The following is a 22,864-nucleotide window of genomic DNA, read 5'->3' as shown; positions in this document are numbered from 1 at the left end:
GCCAGCACCGCCTGGCCGGCCCCTCCTCCCCCTGCCCCTGGCTCATCTCAGCACCTCCCCACCTTCCAGAGCTCTCCGGACCAGCAGACGCCGGCACCTACCTGGCTGCTCTGTAGCACCAAGAGGAAGGTCCCTGGGCCCACGAAGGGAGAAAACACCCATCCCCTCAGCCTGCCCACAACCTCCCCTCACTCCCAGGGCCCCAGGAGCCATGCAGCTAATAGTTACTGAGCAACTACTATGTGCCAGTTCCTGGGACCGCAGCTGTGGACTGTGAATCCAGTGGGATCGATACATCCACAGCGACATCCACCCTCTCCTCCCACAAGCCCGGGCCAGTGACAGTACCCCCACCCCCAGGCGGTCCTGAGTCCAGGAGCCTGAGCAGCCTTTCCGGAGCCTGAGCAGACTTTCCGGATCCTGGAGCTGGGTTGTCTGGGTTTAAACCCCAGCTCTGCCGCTTCTCTAGCGGAGGGCTGGTTTCCTAACCCGGGCAAGCTATGCCTCCGGTTCCCTGCAGCATAGGGCTGTGTGAGGCTGGAACACGTGGACATGTGCAAAGTGCTTAGAACAATGCCTGGCACCCAGCAGGTGCGCTGCCAGCTTTGCTACCATTACCTGTAACTCCCCACTCCCGACCTGTACCACACTGGGTTCTGCTCCAGCACCGTGGGCTGCACCCGAGCCTACCCGTCAGCTTCCTTCCTGCTCTTTCTGCAGGAGGGCCACTTTCTGGCCCTGGAGCGAGGCCAAGCTGAGGTCCTCTCCCCTCCTCTGGGCGCTCACCTCTCTGGGCCTCCGTGTCTTGTCTCCTCCCTGCCCTCTCCCATTTGGGGGACTTGGGACAGGACCCTTTGCCCATCGGCCAGCTTCCACCTGCTCGGATGCTCAGGCCTGTGGTTCCCAGGTATGGGCGGGGCAAGGCGCTCAGGGAACCCTGGGGACGCCCTGCCTCCTCTACCCCTCCCCAATCATTATTTATTTAGGAAGTGGACCCACCATGTGCAGAAACAGGAGGGGTGGGACCTCCTGCCCAGAACCAAGCACTAGGTCTCTGGGTGAACCGAGGCTCACCCCCATTTCCACACCCGAGAGCCCTTGAGGGCTGACCCCCACAGAAGAGAAAGGAGTTGTGACGGCCCCTGTGCATCCCAGGGTGGGGGTCTGGCACCTGGGCTGGGATGCCGCTGGGGACAGAGTCCTGCCCAGAGCCCTCTTCCCGAAGGCTTGGTCCTGGCCGGGGAGCTCTGCCTGGCTCTGTCACTGGAGGTGGGGAGATACAGAGGGTCAGAGGAGACCCCAGACAGAGGGAGCAAGAACCAGGGAGGCCTGCAAGGAGAATGGCAGAGGAGGGGAGGGACGATGACAATGAGGAGCTCCCAGTGGGAGGAAAGCCTGGCAGGGCTTAGAAGAAGGTGGATCTGCAGGCCAGGCCAGGGCCCAGGTGAGGAGGTGAGGCGGGGCAGGGAAGGGGCTCCCCCGCCCTTCTCCTCCTCCTCCTCCAGCCTTGGGGCCAGGCCTGGGACTATTTTTAGCCATGGCTGAATTTAGCTGTTCCCTCGGAAATTCCTCTCCTGCCCGGGCAACACCCCCGCTGGCCTTGGGGAGAAGCCTGGAGGCTGCTGGTCCCGGCAGGAGGGGACAGGCATCGGCTGGGGAAAATGAGGGGCTGGGGAAAATGAGGGGCTGGGGAAAATGAGGCTCCGATCAGGCCCCAGATCTGAATCACGCTCTCCCCACAGCCCCTGCCTAACCCTCCTCCAGGAAGGCCTTTGCCGCTGAAGGGCCACTGAATGACACTTCTGAGTCCATGGTACCGAAGTCACAGGGGTCCTCTGCCTCCCGTGAGGGCTCCCAGCAAGGCTGCCGGCCTGTCCATTCACCAGTCACTCCACCCCCAGCTCCTGAGAGCCTGCGGATTCTGGAGCTCTCCTGGGCTCTGCCCCATCTGGGACTCCCACTTCACAGATGGGGAAACTGAGGCACAGTGACTTGTCTTGGTCCAGAGTCATCAAGACAGCATGGGCCTGCCCCTTCACCGCCCCCCCCCCAGCAGGGCCAGACTGGGGTATAGCCTGAAGGTTCGCTATTTACTGGCAACCCCACTGAGAGGCAGGGCACTTCTAGTGGGGCAGAGGGTCTGAAATTAGAAGGGAAGCAGCACAGTGGGCACAGAGGCAGGGACCTGAGCTGGCTCAGAGCGGCCCTCTCCCCGCTTTAGAACTGCAGAGGCAAGTTCTGCCCCGAGGCAGGGGGACGAGGCAGGGGGACCAGGCAGGGGATGAGGCAGGGGACTCTGCCTTGCTACATTCTTTGACTCTAACAGTGGAGGTGGGTCCCCCTGCCCCTCCACCCCAGTTTCTGATTGGGCCCCTGAACCTAAATTCCAATTCTCAGATTTTGCCTCTAAATCATCTCCCCAACCAATTCCCTTCTTGCCGTCCCACCTCACACACCCGCCAGCTCCGGCTTCTCACCCCTCCACCCTGCCCTCTTCAGGCCCACCACCTTCCCACCACCACAGCAAGCGGCTCCTCCTCTTCCGCGGCCCCCCACTGCCCACAGGGAGAGCCCAGGCCATCCGCCTCGGCACTGGAAGCCTCCTACCGGGCTCTGCACACACAGCCGTGGTCCAGTCTCTGGTCACATAGAGGCCTCCCTGCCCTCCTGGCCGCAGGCACAGACAGCGCTCTCTTTTCCTACTCAGACCAATTCTCTCAAATGCCCACAACTTTCCCTGAAGAAACCTCAATAGCCCCTTATACCCAGCAGCCCAAGTGCGGGCTGGAGAAGCAGCAAGGTGCACGAGGGGACTGCTGGATCTGCTCTACCTCTGTGAGGTCCCTTGAGAGGCCTCAGTTTCCCCATCCGAATAATGCACAGCAGAGGGTAGTTACAAGAGACCACTGCTTCCTTAGGGTTCTTCCAAGTGTCCACCCTGGCATTCAAAGCCCTGCCCCTCTCCCTTTGAAATCCTCCTCCTACCCCCACCAAGAAGCTAGATGTCACACCACCAGGCCCCACCCAGGGGGACAAGGAGGAAGAGAGCAAGAAACCGGGGGTGAGAACTCCATGCAAGCAGCCAAGAAAGAGGCCGTCGGCAGGACTTTGAGGAGAGGGGCCGACCGTCCAGCCCGCCTACCCCTTCCCTTCCACATCTGCTCCCTGACCCCCAGTGCCCTGTCCTGGGAAAGGACTGAATGTTTGTCCACGGGGGTGGGGGGGTGGTCTCAGCAGTCCCTGGAGGCCCGGCTGTGGGGCTGGCTGGCGGCCAGGAACCAGGGCCTCCCTCCAGCCGCTCGGCGGCCCAGCTCTGCGCAGCTCGGAGCAGGGCTGCTCACCCTCTGGGAATCAACAAACAGGAAACGGACACCACCGTGCCTGCTCCCTCAGCTCCCCCCACCACCCGCCACCCGCCGGCCCAGGACCTGCCCCACCGCTCCCCTACCCAGAGCCCCGGAACCGAAGGACATCGGAGCCAGGGGGCAACAGAATCTCAAAAAAAACACGGCAAGAGCTAAGAGCCACGGACTCTGGGAAAGAACTACAAAATCCTTCATCTTGAATGAATCTCGGAAACACGCTGCTACGGCGGCCGCTCTTCTGAGAGCTGTCCACATCCGGGCCCTGGGCTGAGGGCTCCACATGCGTGAGACTCTTCTAGTTCTCCCAGCCCCTGTGCAGTGGGGATTAGTGTCCTCGTTTTACAGAGCAGGAAACTGAGGCTCAAACCTTGACCTTGGACGTCACCCAGCCAGTGAGTCAGTCAGAGGTGTTAACCCTTCCCCGTCAGGGCCACACGGACCCTCAGGCGCCCGGCTGTGAAGGGGCTCCCCCAGAGCGGGACTGGGAAGCAGAGGGGACTGAGTCCCGCATTATGGGCTGGTACCGGCAGGTCAGGGGCTCGGGCCCAGAGTCTGCTCTGCTCCCCACCCTGGGCCCAACTGTCTCAGACATGTCCCCAGTGGGGGCAGAGGGGGCGCTGGAGAGAGGAGCAAGGACAGCAGGGGCCTGCCCCCTCCTGCAGTCGTCCGCAGGCCCTGGCTGCAGGCCACTGCCTCGGCCCCAGCCTGCCCTCCTGCGAGGGGCCCTGCCCTCTGCTTCACAGCTGGAAGAAGATGCCGAGAATCTGAGAATCCTGGGTCAGCCTCTCTCAGGAGCATAACATCTTAGCAGCTCAGGAGAACTTAGGTTTCTTGAGCGTCTATTATGGGCAGAGTCCTCTCTGCATTATTTCACTTAATCCTAATATTTGCGTTATTTCATTTACTGAGATAATTTCATTTACTCCTAATATTTGCATTATTTCATTTAACCGTAGTTGCGCTATTTCATTTAATCCTAACGAAAGTCCTTTGTGGAGTAATGGGACAGTGCACCCATTTTGTAGACTCTACTTGGCACACAGAATTAAATGCTTGCCGTGTGCCCCAAAGCCAGCGTGGAGGGTGAGGGGATTCTGGACTGTGCTCCTGACCCTTCAGTGTGCAGCTTTGGGTGCGTGGAGACAGGCAGCTGCTGCCCATCTGAGCCCGAAGCCCCAGTTCTGCCCATGCCCTCCTCGGGACCCCCCTTCCCACTTGCCCGGGCTCTCAACTCTCCAGCTACTGCCCCTCTCAGGAAGCACTTCACCTCCATTTCTAGTCAGCAGACCTCAGGCCGGTCACCCCCGAAAGCCAGGCCCACCCCCAGGACTCCCTTAGCACTTCTGTGCCAACCCCACCAGGCTGGGCCCAGCCTCCTCTGGACCCACACACCTCGGGGGCAGAGGATGATGCCCAGGCTTTCCCTGTGTGTCCCCCCTGCCCAGTGACTGCAGACTGACTGAATGGATGACAAATGAACAAGGAAAGGCACAACTGCAGGGACAGATGCAGGGGACTGGGCTTCCAGGCTCGACCTTGGCAGCAGCACCTGCCGAGGGCTCTAGATCTCAGGACTGACAGCCTGGCCCCTCTGTGGCCGGCAGACTGATGCAACGTCCCCCCCCAAGGATGCCCACAACCCAAAACCGGTAAATATGTTACCTTCCATGGCAATTAATTAAATATAATTAAATTAAGGATCTTGAGATGGGGAGATCCTCCTGGATTATCCAGTATAACCAGAAGGGTCCTTACAAGAAGGGAGGCAGGAGGGTCAAAGCGAGAGAGGTGATGATGCCAGGCTCTGGGGCCACAAGCCAAGGCAGGCAGGTGGCCTCTAGAAGCCAGAAAAGGCAAGGAAAGATTCTCCCCAGAACCTCCAGAAGGAGCAAAGTCTTACCAACAACACCTTGACTTTACCCCCCTGACCTCCAGAACTTTAAGATAATAAATTTGTGTTTTAAGCCACTAGATTTGCAGTAATTTGTTACAGCAACAATAGAAATGACTACACCACCCACCTGCCAGCCTGGACTCTGGAATCCGCTCACGTCCCTCCCACTCTCCAGTGCCCTTTGCACTCACACTGGCCCTCTCCCTTGCGGGGGAGACTTTCCCCCAGCCCCACCACAGACAACCCAAGGAGGTCTAACATCTCAGCAGCATCGCCACTTGTGGCCCCAGTGCGAGCCCCACCACCTGCCACAGGTGCAGGGAGAGACTCTTGTCTATGGGGAACTGGGGGCAGTGTGCCTGGAGCAGCAGCTGGCAGTAGGGTAAGGTGCTCTGGGTTTGAGTGCTGGCTCCACCCTGAGCCTCAGTCTCCTCTTCTGAGCCTAACAGGGCTGAGAGTTCCCACCTGCCTTCCTGTCTCCCTGGAGGCAGTGCTTTCGCCTACGAGTTGAGATCCTACTCAGGACAGCACTTGCCTCTCCCAACAGCCCCAGGAGGAGCCTGTGGCTCTGAGAGGGGAAGGGACTTCTCCAGGGCCACAGAGTGGAAAGGCTGAAGCTGGGCTGGACCCCAGGTCCCCCGACTTCTAGTGCAGGCCTCCACTGCTATACCATGCCATCCCTAGTGGCCCCCGCAACTACTAGTGTGGGTGGGGAGGCATGTTGGACCTTCTGGGGGCTCAGAGACCCTGGCTGGGGCCCCAGGCCCTTGCCTCTCACAGGCAGGGGCTGGTTCACTGCTCGGAGTCCAGCAGCCTGGCAGTTCTCTGCCCTGGTCCACCCCAGGAATGCCCCCAGAGCCCCTGGGAGCTGGGAAGCGGGCAGGGGAGGGGCGTAGTCAACGCTCAGGGCAGGAATGGGTGGGGCATCCACTCCAACAGGCCTGGGAGGACCAAGGCTCCAGGCCCACCTGCCTCTCAGGGGACTAGGGGCCCCCGTGTCAGGGCCTGCCAGCAAGGCGCCAGGCTGCCTGGGCACATTTCCCAGTAAGTAAGCCAGGGCTGGGAGCCTTTCTGGGAAACACGGGCTCCCCCCGCCCCTGCCCTACCGCAGCTATCCCCGCCAACTCTGCTCCGTAGCAACTCTGTGGGGCCAGCATATGGCCTGGGAGTCAGGATACCTGGGGCCAAATCCCATATACGAGTCATCGGGCCTTGGGCAAACGTCTGCCTGCTCTGGGCTTGCTTCCTTGTCCACATTCTGGGGCCAGGCCAATGCCCGCCGAGGCAGAGGATGGGACGGGAGAGATGGGGCTGCCTCAGGGTGGAGTGAGCTCCTAAGCCAGGACACAGGCAAGCTGGGGCTGCAGGGGCGGTCAGGGTGGCTGCAGGGACGCCACCGCCACCTGCCTCACTGGGGCCCCCTGGCTGCTCCACACTCCGAGCCTTCGAGGCCAGAAGAGATGCTGTGCCGGGGGTGGCCAGGGCAGCCCAGCCAGCTACAGGGGCTTTGTCGATCCCCCCTCCCTACTCTAAGGGACCCCTCACACGCTGCCCAGCTACAGGCACAGCTGGGGTTCACTTGGACTACTAGGGACCCTCTGGGCTACAGGAGTAAACCCACCACCCCACCACCACCAGCCCGGCCCAAGCCACCATCATCTCTTGCCTGGATTATTCCAGCAGCCTCCTGACCAGCCTGCCCACTTTCCCCGTGGCCCCACAGCTATCTCCTCCCACAGCTGCCCAGTGGACCCGGGAAAGCCTAAGTCAGGTGAGGTCACTGTTCTACTCAGAACCTTCCAACAGGGCCTGCCCTGTCTCACCTGGAGTAACACCCGACCCGACCACTGGCCTGAGAGCTTGACAGTCCAGCCCACCTGCGCCCTCCCTCACCTCTCCATCCACACGGGCCTCCGGCTCTTTCTCACACGTGCTTCCACCTCAGAGCCTTTGCACTTGGCTGTCCTCTGCCCAGAATACCGCCACCCCCGACCCAGACAGCTCATGCGTGCTCCCTCGCTTCTTCCCAGCCTCTGCTCAAACCCACCTCCTCAGAGACCTTCCCTGACCTCTCCATCTAAAACAGCGTCTATCCCTGTCCCTCTACTCCCTTGTCCTGCTGTAATTTCCTCCCAGCCCCTACCATGCCCTGACACATAGTATACCCGTTTACCACCAGGTCTCCCCACTATTCAGGCAGCTCCACCAGGCAGGACTTTGCTGTCCCTCCTGGGTCCCCACGCCTGGCCTGATATGTCTAGGTGCTCTGTTAAGTATTTTCTAAACAGATGAGCGCGTTACCCTAGCAAGGTCACCCAGAGTCTAGAACAAACTCTTGCTGCACGCCACCTCCGGCTTCTTTCCCAACTCCTGGCCTCTACCCTAGCCGTGCCTACCTCTAGAGCCCCTTCCCTCTCTTCTCTGGCTATCTGAACGCTTCCTGTTTCCAAGGCCAAGCTCCAGACAGAGCCTCCTCCAGGAAGTCTCCCTTGGCAGCCTCCATCCGGCCCCACAGCACCCCTACAGCCCCTTCCAGTCTGCTTCTAGGTTCCGAAACCGTCCCAAGCAGCCTGGGGGTGCCTCCAGCCGGCTGCAGGGCGGCGCATGCAGGCTGGGAAATCACAGACGGGAGAGGGAGGCAGGAGGGCAAGCTCCTACACAGGGAGAGGGGGCTGGAGACAGGATTAGCAGCAGCCTTGCAGCCTCCCAAACCCAGCTGGTCCCGGAAGTGTGAGCTGGGAAATGTCAGGCTCAACTGTGGTCCATCCCCCAACTCTTCAGTCCTGGGGTGGGCTCATCCAGGACCACCACCACCACCACCCCCAACAGGCCAGTCCCCTTAGAAAAGGGGAGAGGAATAAACAGGGGAAAGGGCCAGCCCTTCTGCCTGTCCTCCCCCATCCCACCCTCCTCCTGCTGGGTAACAAGACATTTAATTATAGATATTTGGTACCACTCAGAATTCCAAATGTCCTATTTGCCTCCCCTCCCGGATCCAGTTTCCATGGAAAAATCACAGCAAAGAGCCAAGGCAGGGAAGGAGAGAACCCCACCCCCTTGGTTTCCTTGCCAAGGGGAGATAGAAGAAAGGTGGCAGGAAGAGCTGTAGCCTGGGCCACTCTCAGCAAGGCAGGGAGCTGGCTGAGCAAGCAGGCGTGTGGGATCTGGGCCACGTTGGCCTGGGGTGGCCGGGCCAGGGTTCTGAGGCTTGGGTTCTGCCCTGCCTTGAGGTGTGACTCTTTTTTTTAGGAGGTACTGGGAGGTACCAGGACCTCATACGTGGGAAGCAGGCGCTCAACCACTGAGCTACGTCTACTCCCCAAGGCGGGGTGGTTTTTCACTTGTTTTGTTTTTAGGAGGTACCAGGGGACCAAACCCAGGACTTCAAACATGGGAAGGAGGCACTCCACCACTTGAGCTGCATCCACTCCCCGCGTGACCTTTGAGGCAGCAGTCTCCCTTTCTGGGAGACAAAAGTTCTTCCCACCCCAACCCCAGGCCCTGGTGAATCAAACAACCCCTGTGAAGGTGTCCCAGCTATTGGGGATATAGGTGATACCCCAACTGTCCCCCAATCCTGTCCCCCCACTCAAAGGGCAGGCTAATCCCACTGAGAAACGGGGACCCTGTGGGCCCCGTACCCCTAAGACACTGACGCTCTAGGGTTCAGTGGGCATCGAAGAGTCTGCAGTTCTCTGTGGTTCTAAGATTTGAGCACTGTAAGACTCCCCCAGCTCTTACGGTCAGAGTGAAACATTCAGAGTGCCCAGAACCCTGGGAGCACTCAATAAATGGGAGTCATTGTTATCGCTATTCCAACATGCTCGAGTTCTGTGAGTCTGTCCAGCTCAGATTCTGAGGGACCAGTCACTTCCTGTTTCTGGGCAGTGCCGTCCCCCCTGCCAAATGGGCTAAAAGTACCTGAGGACAGAAGGTTGTACCACGAAGCTCTGGGCTTTAAGGCAGGGGGAGAGGACGCCCAGGAGTGAAGAGGTGCTGGCCATCAGGCTATTCAGTCCCAAGTGGGAGTGACGAGGGCAGGGGGGAGAGGGGCAGGAGGCAGGCTCAGCCAGCTCTGGCCTCCTCATCCCCTGCACACAGAATAAATGAGCCACGAGCTACCCCTCGCCCCCTGCGTTCCTAGGTTCTCACAGCAGCTGGCATAGAGCTGCCCTCCTCCACTCCAGCCAGCACCCTGGCTTCTCCCATCTCCCTTACAAGAGCATCAAAGACCAAGCAGTCTAACTTCCCAGTGCACAGACAGGAACACTGAGACCCAAAGAGGATCGGGTCCAGGTCTTGGTGTGAGTCAAAGGCCAACCAGGCCTGGGACAGCGGCCTCTCGCCTCCCAGCAATGGAGCACACTGCTGTGGACAAATGTGGGCCATGGGCTGGGGGAGAACAGTGGCCGGGGTCAGGCCAGGGGTTCCCTCAGCCCCCGGGGCCTCTCCTGCCAACCTGGGGCTGGGGTCACACTGGTTTCTGCCCCATCAGCACAGCATGACTGCCTCTTCCCCTCTCCTCTCTTATTTGGGTACCCACACCCCACAATCTCCACCCACAGCCCAGGGAGCGTGACTGGAGCCCCAGACCCAAAACAAGGGAACACTGCCTCCTGCCAGCAGCAGGGGGCAGACAGCTGCCCCCCATCTCAGAGGAGCCAGAAAGAAGAAGACAGCAGGAGGAATCCAAGGTAGCAGATGGGAGAACTTCCAGGCTGTGAGTGAGTGGGGAGCAGGGGGCAGAGCCTCTCCCGGGAGCCTGTTCAGGTCCACCAGGCTGTACTACAGCCTCACGCAGAGCCCTGTGCTCAGAAACCTGGGCGGGTGGGCAGGGGAGAAGCAGGGCCAGCCTGGCCATGGTCACTGGGCTGTAGCTGGCCGGGAAGAGCCTGTTTTTTCCCCCTTTCTCTTTCCCCCAGGGAAGGAATGATCTTATCACCAGCTCACCCAACAGGAGCCTGCCAGGCAGAGACTACTGCTCCCATTTTACAGAAAGGAAAAGTGAGGCCGGGAGCAGGGACATGACTGGCCCTGGGTCACACAGGGACCTGCAGCCACGGTGCTCTTCAGACTAGACTCCCCTAAAGGGCCAGAGAGGCCAGGCAAAGCCTGTGTTTACTCACCCTGGGGGCTTAGCTTCTCCCTGAGGTGGGGGGAGGGACAGGAAGAATGTGAAGCAGCGGGTGGGGGGAGCAGGAGCCCAATTCTGCCAAAACTCACACCCCCTTTCTGGGCCTCGATGCCTCCTCTTAGGAGGACCCCGCATCCCCCCTCATTGTCTCCTTGAGTCCATTGGCTCCTGCCCGCCCTCTCCCCCAGTTAAACCTCAGAGCTCCCGGGGGAGATATTAATATGGGAAAGGAAGCTGGAGAGGGGCCCTTAGCAGGAGCTGCCCCTGCTCTGGCCTCCCCTCCTCCTCCACCCCCATCTCCCAGGGCAGAACTGGCACTGGAGCTGAGGGGCACTGAGCTGCCCGAAAGGGTCTCAGAGGGGCGGACAGGGCCGAATTCCCCTCTCCTCACCCCCCAACCTTGCCAAGTCCCCCTGTGGCCTCCGTGGGAGACACCAGAGCCAGGGCAGGGGGAAGTAGAGACAAGGACAGAGAAACAAAGGGAGAGAGTTCAAAAGGGCCGTGAGAGCACTGGGAACGGGGAGTGACCCATCAGCCCAGGGTTTAGGGTTTCCAGCGCCTCGCAGGGGTGCAGGGGTGCAGGGGCGCAGGGCACAGTGGGAGCGCAGGGGCAGCTGCAACAGCCCCAGGCCATTCCCCAAGCTCGGCTTGGCAACCGGAACCAGCACCGGAACCTAGAATCTAGCCTCAAACCCAGCTCCCAGGGAATCAGGCTGCCTAGAAGCCGTCTGAACCCACAGCCAAACCCCCAAAGATGCCTGAAGCCAGGACACGGAATGGCGGTCTCAGGGAGAGCGAGCCCCCGGGCCTAGCCCTGGCAGAGAGGGGGGAGCCTCAGTTACAGGAGTGGGGCTGGTAAGTGCAAGCAGGCTGAGCTGCGGGGAGCCAGGGCGCCTCATCCACAGCAGCAGCCCTGCCTGTGGGGGCCGGAGCTCCCCAACCCTCCAAAGGCCCTTCAGCCTCATCAGCCCCCTCCCTACTTCCACCCTCTGGAAGCCCCCATTCTAATCAGAAGCTCTAGCAGGCCTTCACCCCAACTCAAACCCCAGACTCTCCCCAAATCTGCCCGGTACCAGCAGGATGCAGACACAGGCACCACGGTGGGCACAAAGCCCCAGTTTTACTGATAGAGGTGCAATTAGAGACAGGCTGGGCCTCCGACTGGCACGCAGCAAGTCAAGAGCACAGCTGGGCTTAGAACCCTGAGCTTCCTCCACTGCTCCACAGAGCAAAGCCCTGAATCTTCCCAGCTCTCCCAGGCCTGGGAACAGACCCACACTCTGTCCTGCCACAGGAAAGCAGGGAGGAAGTGCAAACCAGCGTCGACTGCGGCCTGGGGAATAACAGGGCATCAAGGCTGGGAGCAATGACTGAGCCCCACTGCCCTCCCACATCCTTCCAACTGACAACGAAGAACCAGACAGGAATCTCTAAGACCAGTTCCTGGGAAACATTTTAAGGACTAGATAAGAACCCTCTATAATTATCACCCAGAACACTTTGGAGCAGACACGTACCTTTGCCATTAGCACCAGCAGAAGCCTGAGCCCCACTCTTACAACTGCCCGGGTGCTTCCAGGCTAAATGAGCACACTCAGAGAGCTCCTGCAGGTGACAGTCCTCCCGCCCCAGGCCCCCAAAAAGGACTCACCACCTGTGGCTTGCTGTAGCACTTGCTGGCTGGGGCAGCCCCAGGGGCCTTGGCCTCGGCAGAGGGAGGTGCAGCCGGAGCCAAGCAGGTCATGTCCACGGGAACCGGGGCAGGGACCTCGCCTGAGTGGAGGGTCAGCATGTACTGTTTGGTGACGTCCTCGAGCGACGGCGCCTGCAACGTGGGGTGGGCTCGCGCAGGGAAGCCCATGGGCTCCGGCACTGCCACAGGGGGGGCGGTGGAAGTTGGCGGCTCGGGCACCACGATGGGCATGAAGGTGGCTGGCACGCTGGCATGGCGGACGTGTTTGGAGGAGGGCCGGGCCCGAGACAGGCCGGTCTGGTCCTGCCTGGCCTCCTCTTGCCGCAGCTCCTGGTGACTGCTCCGGGCTGGGCGCTTCTTGGAGCCGCGGCGGATGAGCCGCGGGGACAGAACGTCGGCCAGCTTGGGGTCAAGGTGGAAGTCACGGTGGGCAGCGGAGGACGGGGGCAGGGCCTCGGGGAGGGCCCTCTCGGACTGTGCCCGGCCCCTGGCAAGGCTGGGCTCCTCCGGCTCCACGCGCTGTTCTGCAAGGATGGGCTCGCTGCTGGAGGGAGGCAGCAGGGGCTCCACCTCTCGGATGGGCTCCCCTCCCGGGCCCTCGAATCCAGGCCCAGCCAGCTCCCCCCGGCGGCTGGGGTCACTCAGAGATTTCTTCTTGGGGGCTTTGCCGGCAGCCCGGTCGTCCATCACGCGCCCCAAGGCGCCAGGTCCCTGCACGATGCTCTGAATGACCTCCTGGTATCCCTTGCTCTCTTCGCTGCCCACAGACCAGTCGCTGTGGCCACTGGTCAGGCCCTCGTCCACAGGTGGGGCCGCTGGAAGCCCTGTCTTGGGGCTCAGCGAGCCCAAGAGGTTACTGTCCACAGAGAACCCAGACTGCTCCTCAGAGGTGGCGGGCCGGTGGCGCTGCGGAATGGGGTCGCTCAGCGACCGGTAGGCCTCGCTTGCCTCCCCATTGCTCAGTTCGGTCCCACCAGGGCCCGACGGCGGGGCTTTGCGTCGCCGGCGGAGGGCACCAGGCGTGGGAGGGGTGTCTGGGGGCACAATGGCCCACCTGCCCAGGCTGTCCTCAGCCCCGGAGTTGTGGTGGTTGGTCTGGGCTGGGGGTGAGGACAGAGGCTGCCACCCCCCTGCGGGACCCAGGCCACAGAAGGCCGGGACAGGAGGCTCCGGGTCTGCCCCGATGCCCTCGTCGGTCAGGCTGGACTCGGGGCCGGAGAGCTCCTCCTGGGACCGCTGTCCCTGGGGCACGTGCCCTGCCCAGTCAGGGCGCCCAGGGGGGACATCGCTCCCATCGTCCTGCTGGGCACCCATGCGCTGGATCTTCTCAAACACCTGACGGGCCTCCTGCACGTACTGATCCTGGACGACGAGGGGCGGTGGATCCTCCTCGGCATCGGGGCCCGCCAGGAGGAGCTCGGAGGAGCTGGGCTTCAGGGCCCCCGCGCGGGGCAGGCGGCGGGCCACCGGCTTCTCGGAGCAGGTGAACGACTTTGCCCTCCGCAGGGTGGCTGTCAGATCCTTGAGGGTGGGGCGGGTGCTGGGTGAGGCCGGGGCTGGGGCAGGCAGGGGCCCGAGCTGCGCCCCGGGGCCACCTGCCGACGGGGAGTCTCTGCCATCCCGCAGGCCGCTCTCAGGGTCCCCCTGATGCCGGCCAGGTTTGTGGACCCTCAGCTCTGAGAGGTCAGAGCGCAGGAAGCTGAGCAAGGTCAGGGTCTCTGAAGCAATATCCGGGTTGGACAGGGACTTGCGCTGCCGGCTCTTTTCCAGCTCCGGTCCTCCATCCCTCAGGGCCCTGGTGGGACCCACAGATCCCTTGGGGCGGGTTCGAGGCTGAGGCCGCTGGAGGAGTCCTTCTCCGGCTCCCAAGCTTGGGGAGCGGTACACGCCCCAGCCCCCAGGACCCCGGCTTGACCAGAGGTCCTCATCCTTGAGGGTCTCGGTGCTCGAGTAACGGCTGCTGCCACGGGAGCCGGCGGGGCTGGTCAGGTAGGCGGGAAAGCTCACCTTGGCCCCTCGGAAAGCTCCCCCGACGGAGTCTGACAAGGGCCGTAACCCCTCCTGGGCACCTGGGAGTCTGGGCGGGGAGGTAGCACCCCACTCCCGGGGTTCCTCCTCACTAGGGGCTCTGGCAGTTGTTGGGGGGCTGGGGATCCTGGCTCCTCCCGCAGAGTTCATGCTGCCCAGACTTAACCCATCACTGTCCGGCCGGCAGTCCCGGCCCAAGCGGGAGCTCCTAGGTCGGGGCCCCTGTCTCCCCCCCCAGGGGTGGCCGCCCTCACCGTCTTGGTCCTCGTCACTGCCCGAGGAGTGGCCGCCGTGGTAGGCTGGACTCTGCGCCCCGGGCGGCGGCGGGCCCTCCTCTTCGTCGTCGCTGGAGCTGGCAGCCCGGCTGCGGCTGACAGGATAGGAGGCGGCGATGGAGGAGGAGGAGGAGCAGGAGGCCCGCGCCCCGGCCTGCGGTTGGGAGAAGCTATGCCAAGAATGTAAACCATCCGCCGGACGCTGCGCCCGCTCCAGGAGCTGCTGCTGCTGCTGCTGCCGCCGCCGCCTCCCCTCGGCCTCCGGCCCCGGCAGCGGCCGCGGCGAGCGCAGGCCGGCCAGCGGGAAGCACGTCCGCGGAGGTGGCGTCGGAGGCTGCCGGGGCTCCCGGGCCGGTGGCTCCCACGCGGCACTGTCGGGGCTGCTGGTTCCTGGGGCCTCCGAGTCGACGCTGAGCCGCCGGGAGCCGGGGCCGCCGAAGAGCTTGCGCATCTCGGTGACGCTGGGCCAGGCCCCGCGCGCGGCGCCCTCGGCCGCTTCTTCCGCGGCCCCCGGGGAGACGCCGCCGTCCCGGGCCCCCGCGGGGTCGTCGTCGAGCCGAGGCGAGTCGAAGCGCCGGGAAAGCTGGCGCACCGACGGGGAGAGGCTGCGGAGCGCGCGCGGCTGCGCGGAGGCGCCCGGGGCCCCCGACGCCAGCTTGGACACGCGCCGGGAGGGCTGGCCCGGGACGCCGGCGGCGGGCCGGCACGAGGCGCGGCGCCGCAGCCCGGGGGAGTCCGCGGCCTCCTCCCTCGGCCCGGGCCCGCCGCTCCAGCGCTCCAACAGCTTGAACGAGACGCTGCGGTAGAGCGGGGCCCGGGGCGCCCCGTCCGCCATGGCGGCGGCGCGCGCTCCGGGGGGGCCGGCCTCGGGGGCCGCGGCCAAGCCCCCCCTGCGCCCCCGCGCCGAGCGAGCGCAGCGGCCGCGGCCGGAAGCCCTGGGTCCCCGGACCCGCAGCGCGCGAGCACAGCTCGCGGAGACGCGAGCACAGCTTTATCCGCCGCGGCTCAAGTTTCTGCGGCCGCGGGTGGCAGCGGCTCCATCCCGCGCGGCCCCTCCCGCCTCAGGGCCGGCCCCCGCCTCGGCCGGCGCGGCCCGGAGCATCGCGGCCTGCCCAGGTCCGGCGGGATCCGAGCGCTGCGCTCCTCGGCCCCGCGCGGCCCGCGGCCCGCCCGCCTCCCCCCGCGCGCCCGCTCCGGCTCCCGCGCCCTCCCTCCGGCTGCTCGCTCCGCACTCCCTTTTGTTGCAAATAAACTTTGTGGCAGGGGAAAGGGGGCGGGGGGCGGGGCCTCGCGCCCAAAAGAAGGGGTGGGCTCCCGGAGCGCGCGCGCGGCTGGGACCTGGGAGGAGCCGACGGAGGGACGGGCCCGCGCCAGCACTTTCCGACCGCAGCGACCCTCCGAGCAAGCCCCTGGAGAGCCCCGAGGGGCTCCTCGGACGCACAGCAGCTCTGCGCTCGGGGTCGCACGGCCGGGGCGGGGCGGCCGCCTTCGTGCAGCAGCACCTCCTGCCCGGGGAGCACCACCAGGGCAACCTCGGACACACACAGCCCCGCGCACAGCCACACTCAGGTACGCGCACAAACGCTCCCCGGCCGGGAAGGGGCGGGCCTCGGCGCCGTGGGCACCCGGGGGGGGGGGGGGGCCGGCCGCTCCCCGCCCCGCCCCCAGGCCGCGCCTAGGTCACGCCCCCTCCGTGGCTAATCCTGTGTGGCCACGCCCCTTCCCTGCCCCTCTCGCCCCCCACATTCCGCCCCGCTCTTGCCACGCCCCCTCCCACCGCCCTGCGGCCGGTCCAGTTCTGACCGTCCCCCATCCCCCCGCCCCCCGCCCCCGGCCGCTGCAGATGCCCCTCCCTGTGGCCCCGCCCCGCCAGCACGTTTTGTCCAGGTGGCCCCGCCCGAGCCCCGCCCTCTCCATCCCCCGCCGCCGGGACGGCCGGGTCCCCGGGGCTCCGCCCCGCACCCCGCGGCATGCGGCTCCTGCGCCCTCTGTCGGCCGGACTCCGCCACCCGCGGGTCCCTGGGCAGGTAAAGCAGCGCCACTACCCAAAACCCCCGAGTGTTGGGAGGACTTCTCTTTTCAGTCAGTTTCCTAATCCCTTCAGGGGCTCTTTCAAAACGAACCGGCCTCCTTCGGCCTAAAGCACCGAGGGAGCTTCTACGGGATCGCCCTGGATTCCCACTGCCACCTGGGGCCTCCTGCGCCCTGTGCAGCCCTTGTCGGGTTCTGCCCCAGGACGGTGGGTGTCTCATTGTTCCGGGTACCGGGGGAAGTGGGGGGTCCCGTCTCTCCCAACCTCTGGGCCTTTGCTCACGCCGTTCCCTCTGCCTCCGCCAGATCCCATCCATCCTCCTGGGCTCTGTTTAAATGCAAGACCAGCTCTATATCTGAATGAATGAAGGAAAATTTATTGAGTGCCTGGCATGTGTGGGTAATATTATTTCAGTTGCTTTGTTTACTCTTCGATGCAACCTTGGAGATAGATATCATTGCTTTTTCTCTATGGACCGTGAAGGAAAAGTGACTTTAACCAATGTCAACATCTGGAAGTTGCAGCTCCTGCTGTGACTCAGATCCAAATCTCAGGGGCTTCAAACTGTGCTCCAGGAGCCTTCCCTTCTCTCGGATGCCTGGTGAAGAAGGGGGTTCTCTCTCCTTTGAGCTCTCAGCAGCCTCTTCTTCCTCCTTGGGCCTAGGTTCATCTGTCCTGGGAACAGAAGACAGCCGGGTCTGGCTCATGCTCCCGCGGCCTGCCCCCCCCCCCAACCCTCCCTAGCAGCAAGGCGGCAGGAAAGGACCTGCCTGGGCCAGCAGCCTGTGTCTAACCAGCTGCCCCATTGCTCCCAGCCCCTGTCCCAGCCAAAGGGCTTGTGGCTGGGCTGGACTAGCCTGGAAGTCCTGGGGCCCCCTGGCCCAGAATGGGGGGAGAAGGGGAGGGTGGAGGCAGGATGCCAACCCTTTCTTGCTGCTCACCTGTGCCAGGCTGAAGAGCTCACTCTTTACCCGCCGGGTAGCCCCTTGGGTTGTGGGAAATTTCTGTAGTGAGAAAGCCTTTTATCTTCTCATGAGTCTTTCACCGCTGAAGGGATCCTTGGAGCACAACTCTTCCTCTTCACAGGGAAATTGAGGGGCAAGGACTAGGCCTTTGGCTGGCCTAGTGCCCTCTGCCCGTGGCTTGCTGTGGCCGTGGGTATTAAATCTCATCTCCGCACTGCCATGGGCCTCGGCTACCTCATCTGAAAGGCGAGGAGTGGCTCTAGGTTTCCTGAGGGGCCCCTGACTCTGACATTTGAAATCAGACTCGTTTCCTCTAGTCTTTCCTTTGCACTCTTTTGAGGGGAATTTCCGTGTGTGTGGAAGAGATCCTTATCCCAGAAGTCACTGTCCTCCCCCCTTAATGACGGCCCCTACTATGAAATTCATGCTTTTCCAAACTCCTCCACCCTGTCAGATTCTGGGACAAGGCCCTTATTCCCATATCACAGATGAGCAAACTGATGCTGGAGAGGAATGGAGGCTCGGGGCGCAGGTTTCCAGCATCCTGCCCAAGGAGGAGTGGGTTGGTCCTCAACCATCAGCCCCTTAGGACCCGGGATGAGTTAAAGTCACCTTCCAAGAATAGGGCAGGCCTCAGAAGGCTCCTCTGGGAGGGGGCTGGGAACTCTGGACGACGGCGACAGAGGGGAGCACAGTGCGGGGATCTGGCGCCCAGCTCAAGGCAGCCGCCCCCACTGATGTGCCAGGTCACCCTGAGCAGCCCCCCCTTCCCTTTGGGCCTCAGGCTCCTCAACTGCCAAAGGGGAATGAGAACAATAACCCCCAGGATGAGGGACGTGGCATCCTTTGGGGAAATCAAGACGGGAAGGTTGTGAGGGCAGCAGCCGTGGTGAATGAGGGCCTTCGGGTACTGAAGAGGGAGGGAGATGAGGAATGAGGGGTGACCCCAAGAGGCAGGCAGCTCCAGGAGAAATCTGGCTTGTGAACCCCTTCCACAGCCAACTAGAAATGGCCTGGCGTTGTCCCCTTACTGATAGAATTAGCCCGCAAGTGCACTCTGATCTTTTGCTCACGAACACTCTCATCAGTTATTTAATTTGCGCCCACTTTAAAAAAACAACAAAAAACCTTGGACCTTTACAATGATCTACATGTCGTCATAGGGTCCACATTCTCCTGCCCTCACCCAAGATAACCATCATCTCATATCCTGTGTTCAGCATTCCCCTGCTCTCCTTTTGACACAGTTTTATTGCATCTTGGGTATTCCTTCAAAGTATTTCTTTTCGTGTTAGTTTTTGATTTTATAAGACGGACACCTTGCCGCATGTAACTGGGGAAGCTTTTTAAAAACAGTGTTATACTGCTAAGATGCATCCATATTGTTGCACGGCAGTATAGGTCACTTGGGCTGTGTGTCATTTCCCAAGGTGTGAGGAGAGCAGATGCATTCACCCACTCTCTAATTTCCAGGTGCATGTGCAGGAGTACTGGGCACAGGGCAGGGACCGTTCAATGTAAGAGGCAGTGTCGAGCTGGGAATGGATATCGCCTCTATGTTTCTTGATCATTTGGGCTCCCTTTGCTGTGAAATGCCTGCTCATAACTTTTGCCCCTTCTTTAGAATATTTTTTTATACTTTATGCAAATTCTTCCCTAACTTTTCCATCCTCAATTCCCCTGGCAGCTTAGGAAGGGCAGGTAGAATTATGGCTCATTTACAGGCAAGGAAACAGAGACTCAGAGAGGTGAAGGGGCTTACTTGAAGTCACACAGTCAGTTACAGACCTTTCTGCCCAGATCTAGTGCTTTCCGAGGTCCTCAGGCCTCAGCTAAGAAACCTCTGCTCCTTAAGCTTGGCCAGGGGTCTGCGGGTCCCTCAGCCACTGACCACTGAGCCCCTCTTGCAGCTCTCCTGAGCGCTCCTCCGGACTATAGGACCATGATGACCTAGGGGTGGATGTGCTCATTTCATGATTGCCCGTCTCCTCCGCCCTGAAGGCAGCGACCCATTGCCGGGCACAGCACTTGGCCTACAGTAAGTGCTCAATAAATGTTGTTTGTTGAATGAACTGTCTGTTGACATGTCTGCAGTATCTGTCCCGTCTCCTCACACACTGGATTCTTTCCCTGGGAGTCTAGGTCTGAGTTCCTCTGTGGCCCCAGCGCCATCTCAGAGGGGCACAGGGGATGTTTTTAGGACAAATGAGTTGGGGGGTGGGGGGATGAGGAGGAGGCAGCCACCTCCACTGCTGGGCCAGATCCCGTGGCGGGACTCACTGGTCTGCTGTCCTGGAAGAGCCTTCCCTGGGGCCAGCCGCCCTTGGAACCTTCCTCTCTCTGTTCTTCCCTACCACCTGCCTCTACTCCTTTCCCTCCAGCCCCCGCGGTGGGCAGACACCCTCTGTCTTTTGTTCTCCTTCTTCCCTGTCCCCCCACCTCCACCCCCATCCCAGGCAACTGGGAAGTCTGGTCTCAGGCTCAAACAAGGATGCAAGGCGGGTGGTAGCTGCGCTGCTCGGCATCGCATCCTACGGGGGAATAAGCAGCAGCCTCTGGCTTCTGACGCCCCCACACGTCTGCCTCCTTCTGGCCGGAAGATTCAAAGTATCTTCCGCCCAAACTGGTGGCCTCTGCAGCAAGGGCACTTTGGATCAATTCCCAAGAGAGGGTGCCCCTGATGGTCCCACTTCCTCGGCCCGCTGCAGGCACAGTCGGACGTGGCCAGGGAGCGTAACTCCTCCGGAGCCCTCCCCGAGCGCCCCTGTGGCCCAGGCGTGCGGTTTAGGCAGGGCTGGAAGGAAAAGGCCGCGTGAGGCCGCGCTTCCTGTCCTTTGCCCCGCACAGGAGGAAGCCTGTCTTTGCCACAGGCCGGTTCTGTCTTGTGTTCAAGCCCCAGGTAGGTTCGATTGTTGTACTCGAGGAAAGCTGAAATCTGAGAGGAGGGAGTACAGACCACAGGAGAAGTGAGATGGGGGGCAGGTGAAAAAGGAGCAGCGGGAGAGCAGCTGGAGGAGCTACAGAAGGGCCGGCGCTGGGGGCAGAGCAGAAGAGGGCTCCCTGGGCCCGCGTGGGGTCATCCCCTGGCCGCCTCCGCGCACGCGCGCTGGCGCAGGGCTGCGTTGTGATGCTCCACACGAGTGAGGGCCTCCAGACGGGGCCTCCAGGAAACCTTCTGGGAGCCTGCAGTGGGAGACAATGGGCCTGACGGGCAGGTGGAACGCACAGGCCCCTCTGCCTGCCTCCTGGGCGCCCCGAGGGTGGCCCTGGGGCGCCGCTAGCTGCCGGCTTCTCCTTTTGAAAAGGAGCAGCACTGGGGGCTGCTCCCCCTCCCGTGGGGGGCCTGGTGGAGGAAGCGCTGGGCCTGGGAGCCGTGTGTGAAGGAGAGGTGATCATCTGGGCTATTCCCGGCATTTGGCCCGCGGACCCCAGCTCCCACCCCGCCCCTAACCCTGCAGGCTTAACTGCAACGGAGGCTCTAGGGCTGCGCTCCCGACCACCTCTGGGGCTTGAGCACCACACAGTGCCTTCCACAGGGACACCCGCTCTGCACGCCCACATCCGAGCATCTGCCCCGCTCTGGCCCGTCTGGAGGGTGCGAGTGGGACGGCTCTTGTTCTCTCGGCTTTCCCACACCCCAGCCGGTCCTCTGTCCCTTCAAGGGGGAGCCCAGCACAACACGCCCGAGGCTGCCCTGAAGTGCTCTAGAGCCACTGCTATTTGCTGAGCTCCCTTTCGCCTTCAACAACGCCTGGCTCAAACGGCCCCTTCTGGAGGGGTCTTCCTGGCCCTTCAGGCTGGGGGGTGCATTCTCGGGGCACCCCTCCCCCAGCCCTGCCTCCTCTCACAGTCCTGTGCCCTGAGTCGGTGACTGGGCCCCCAGCGGCTGGAAGCCTGTGTGGAGCAGGGCGAGGGCTGGGCTTTCGGGGACCCCAGGGCCCACCCAAGCCTGAGCCCGAGGTACCGGAAGAGGCTTCCTGAGTGATTGCAGCAGCATCTCCCCCTCCCCGAGAGTTCACACTCGTACCTTAAATCCCAGGTCAACGGCCCCTCCCACAAGCTCTCACACACGGCCTTCCCGCCTGCACCTCCCCTCTCCTTCTTGGGTGACTTTACAACATACAGCGTCACCCCCGATTTGGCACATCCATCTCTGTGCCTCGAGGCCCAGCCCAGAGAAAGGGCTCAGCAGATAGCCGGGGAGACTTGGGGGCCCGCGGGGGGCCTCACTCCATGACCGGCTGAGCCGAGCTCTGACTCTCCGCGTGTCTGTGGCTGGTGGCGCCTCCGGGGCCCCAGCCACGAGGGTGGACAGGCGGCGGCAGCCCCGCACCCGAGGGCTCAGCGGCCCTGCCGCCGCCACTTGGCCGTGAGTTTCTGCAGGAGCTCGTGGGACTGCCGGCGGAACTTCTTCTGGGTGAAGTAGAAGAGGATGGGATCCAGCACGCTGTTGGCGCTGGCGAAGGGCCGCGTGCCCTTGTAGGCGGCCGCGAAGGCCTCCATCACAGGGCAGGGGACGCTGGGAGCGGAGCGCACTGCCAGGTAGGCCGTCTTGGTGACGTGGAAGGGCAGGAAGCTGATGGCGAAGGCAGCCGCCACCACCACCGCCATGCGGGCCGCCTTGCCACGCCGCTCGCGGGCCACGGGCCCCACCGGGCCGTCCCGGCGGCACAGGCGGCGGGCCATGCGGCAGTAGCAGACGAGCAGGGCGGCGAAGGGCAGCAGGAAGCCGATGATGGTGAGGGCCATGCCGTAGGGCAGGTAGCGCGCGGCCAGGGCAGGGGGGCTCAGGTCGTAGCAGACCGTGCGGTTCCGTTGGATGCCGGTGGCGGCAAAGACGGCCGTGGGCAGGCACTGGGCCGTCACGGCCAGCCACACGGCCCCGCACACGAGCCAGGCGGCCCGGCGGCCCCCGCGCTTGTGCCAGGGGGCCAGGGGGTGGCAGATGCCCAGGTACCGCTGGAAGCTGATGCAGGTGAGGAAGAGGATGCTGCCGTGCAGGTTGGCGTAGAAGAGGAAGCGCACCAGGCGGCAGGCGAGGTCCCCGAAGGGCCAGTGGTCGCCGCGGGCGTAGTTGTAGATGAGCAGGGGCAGGGAGCAGGCGTAGAGCAGGTCAGCCAGGGCCAGGTTCAGGGTGTACACGGCCGTGCGGGTCAAGGCCCGGCGGGACGTGCAGATCTGGGCGATGACGCAGGCGTTCAGCGGCAGGCCGGCCGCCAGCACCGCCGAGTACACGGGCGGCAGCAGCAGCCGCTTGAAGTCCTCGCGGTAGACACAGGCCGTGGGCGGTGAGCCCGTGCCGTTGCCCCACTCCATGGCCGCCCAGCGGGGTTTCCTACATGCGGAGACACTGGGGAAGCGACAATCTGTCAGTGACCGGGCTCACTGGCCACCCGGGAGGTCCCTGCCTTGATCTCTCCACTGAACAACAAGGGCTCCAACTTGGTCTGTCTCTGATACTTACCATCCACACAGACC

General features: G+C 62.8%; 2 protein-coding genes and 1 long non-coding RNA gene across 5 annotated transcripts in view; 1 reads left to right on the top strand and 2 right to left on the bottom strand.

Moving 5' to 3' along the window:
- ARHGEF17 (Rho guanine nucleotide exchange factor 17) overlaps positions 1–15,239 on the bottom strand; it is a 62,960-nt gene extending 47,721 nt beyond the window's left edge. The window contains exon 1 of the mRNA XM_058305919.2: positions 12,045–15,239. Within this exon, the coding sequence (XP_058161902.1) occupies positions 12,045–15,224 (3,180 nt within the window). The 5' untranslated portion in view covers positions 15,225–15,239. The remainder of the gene's footprint in view (positions 1–12,044) is intronic.
- Positions 15,240–16,049: 810 nt separating this feature from the next.
- Positions 16,050–19,458, top strand: LOC139439882 (uncharacterized). The gene is made up of 2 exons (XR_011649964.1): positions 16,050–16,628; positions 16,727–19,458. It is a non-coding gene; the product is annotated as an uncharacterized lncRNA (long non-coding RNA).
- Positions 18,463–22,864, bottom strand: part of P2RY6 (pyrimidinergic receptor P2Y6) — a 36,845-nt gene continuing 32,443 nt past the window's right edge. For all 3 annotated transcript variants that reach the window (XM_004480131.4, XM_071218258.1, XM_071218259.1), the window contains exon 3: positions 18,463–22,736. In XM_004480131.4, the coding sequence (XP_004480188.2) occupies positions 21,728–22,702 (975 nt within the window). In that variant the 5' untranslated portion in view covers positions 22,703–22,736 and the 3' untranslated portion in view covers positions 18,463–21,727. The remainder of the gene's footprint in view (positions 22,737–22,864) is intronic.

The sequence above is a fragment of the Dasypus novemcinctus genome, chromosome 10, assembly GCF_030445035.2.
Source record: "Dasypus novemcinctus isolate mDasNov1 chromosome 10, mDasNov1.1.hap2, whole genome shotgun sequence".
Lineage (NCBI taxonomy): Eukaryota > Metazoa > Chordata > Mammalia > Cingulata > Dasypodidae > Dasypus > Dasypus novemcinctus.
This window is presented reverse-complemented; position numbering and strand designations above follow the sequence as displayed.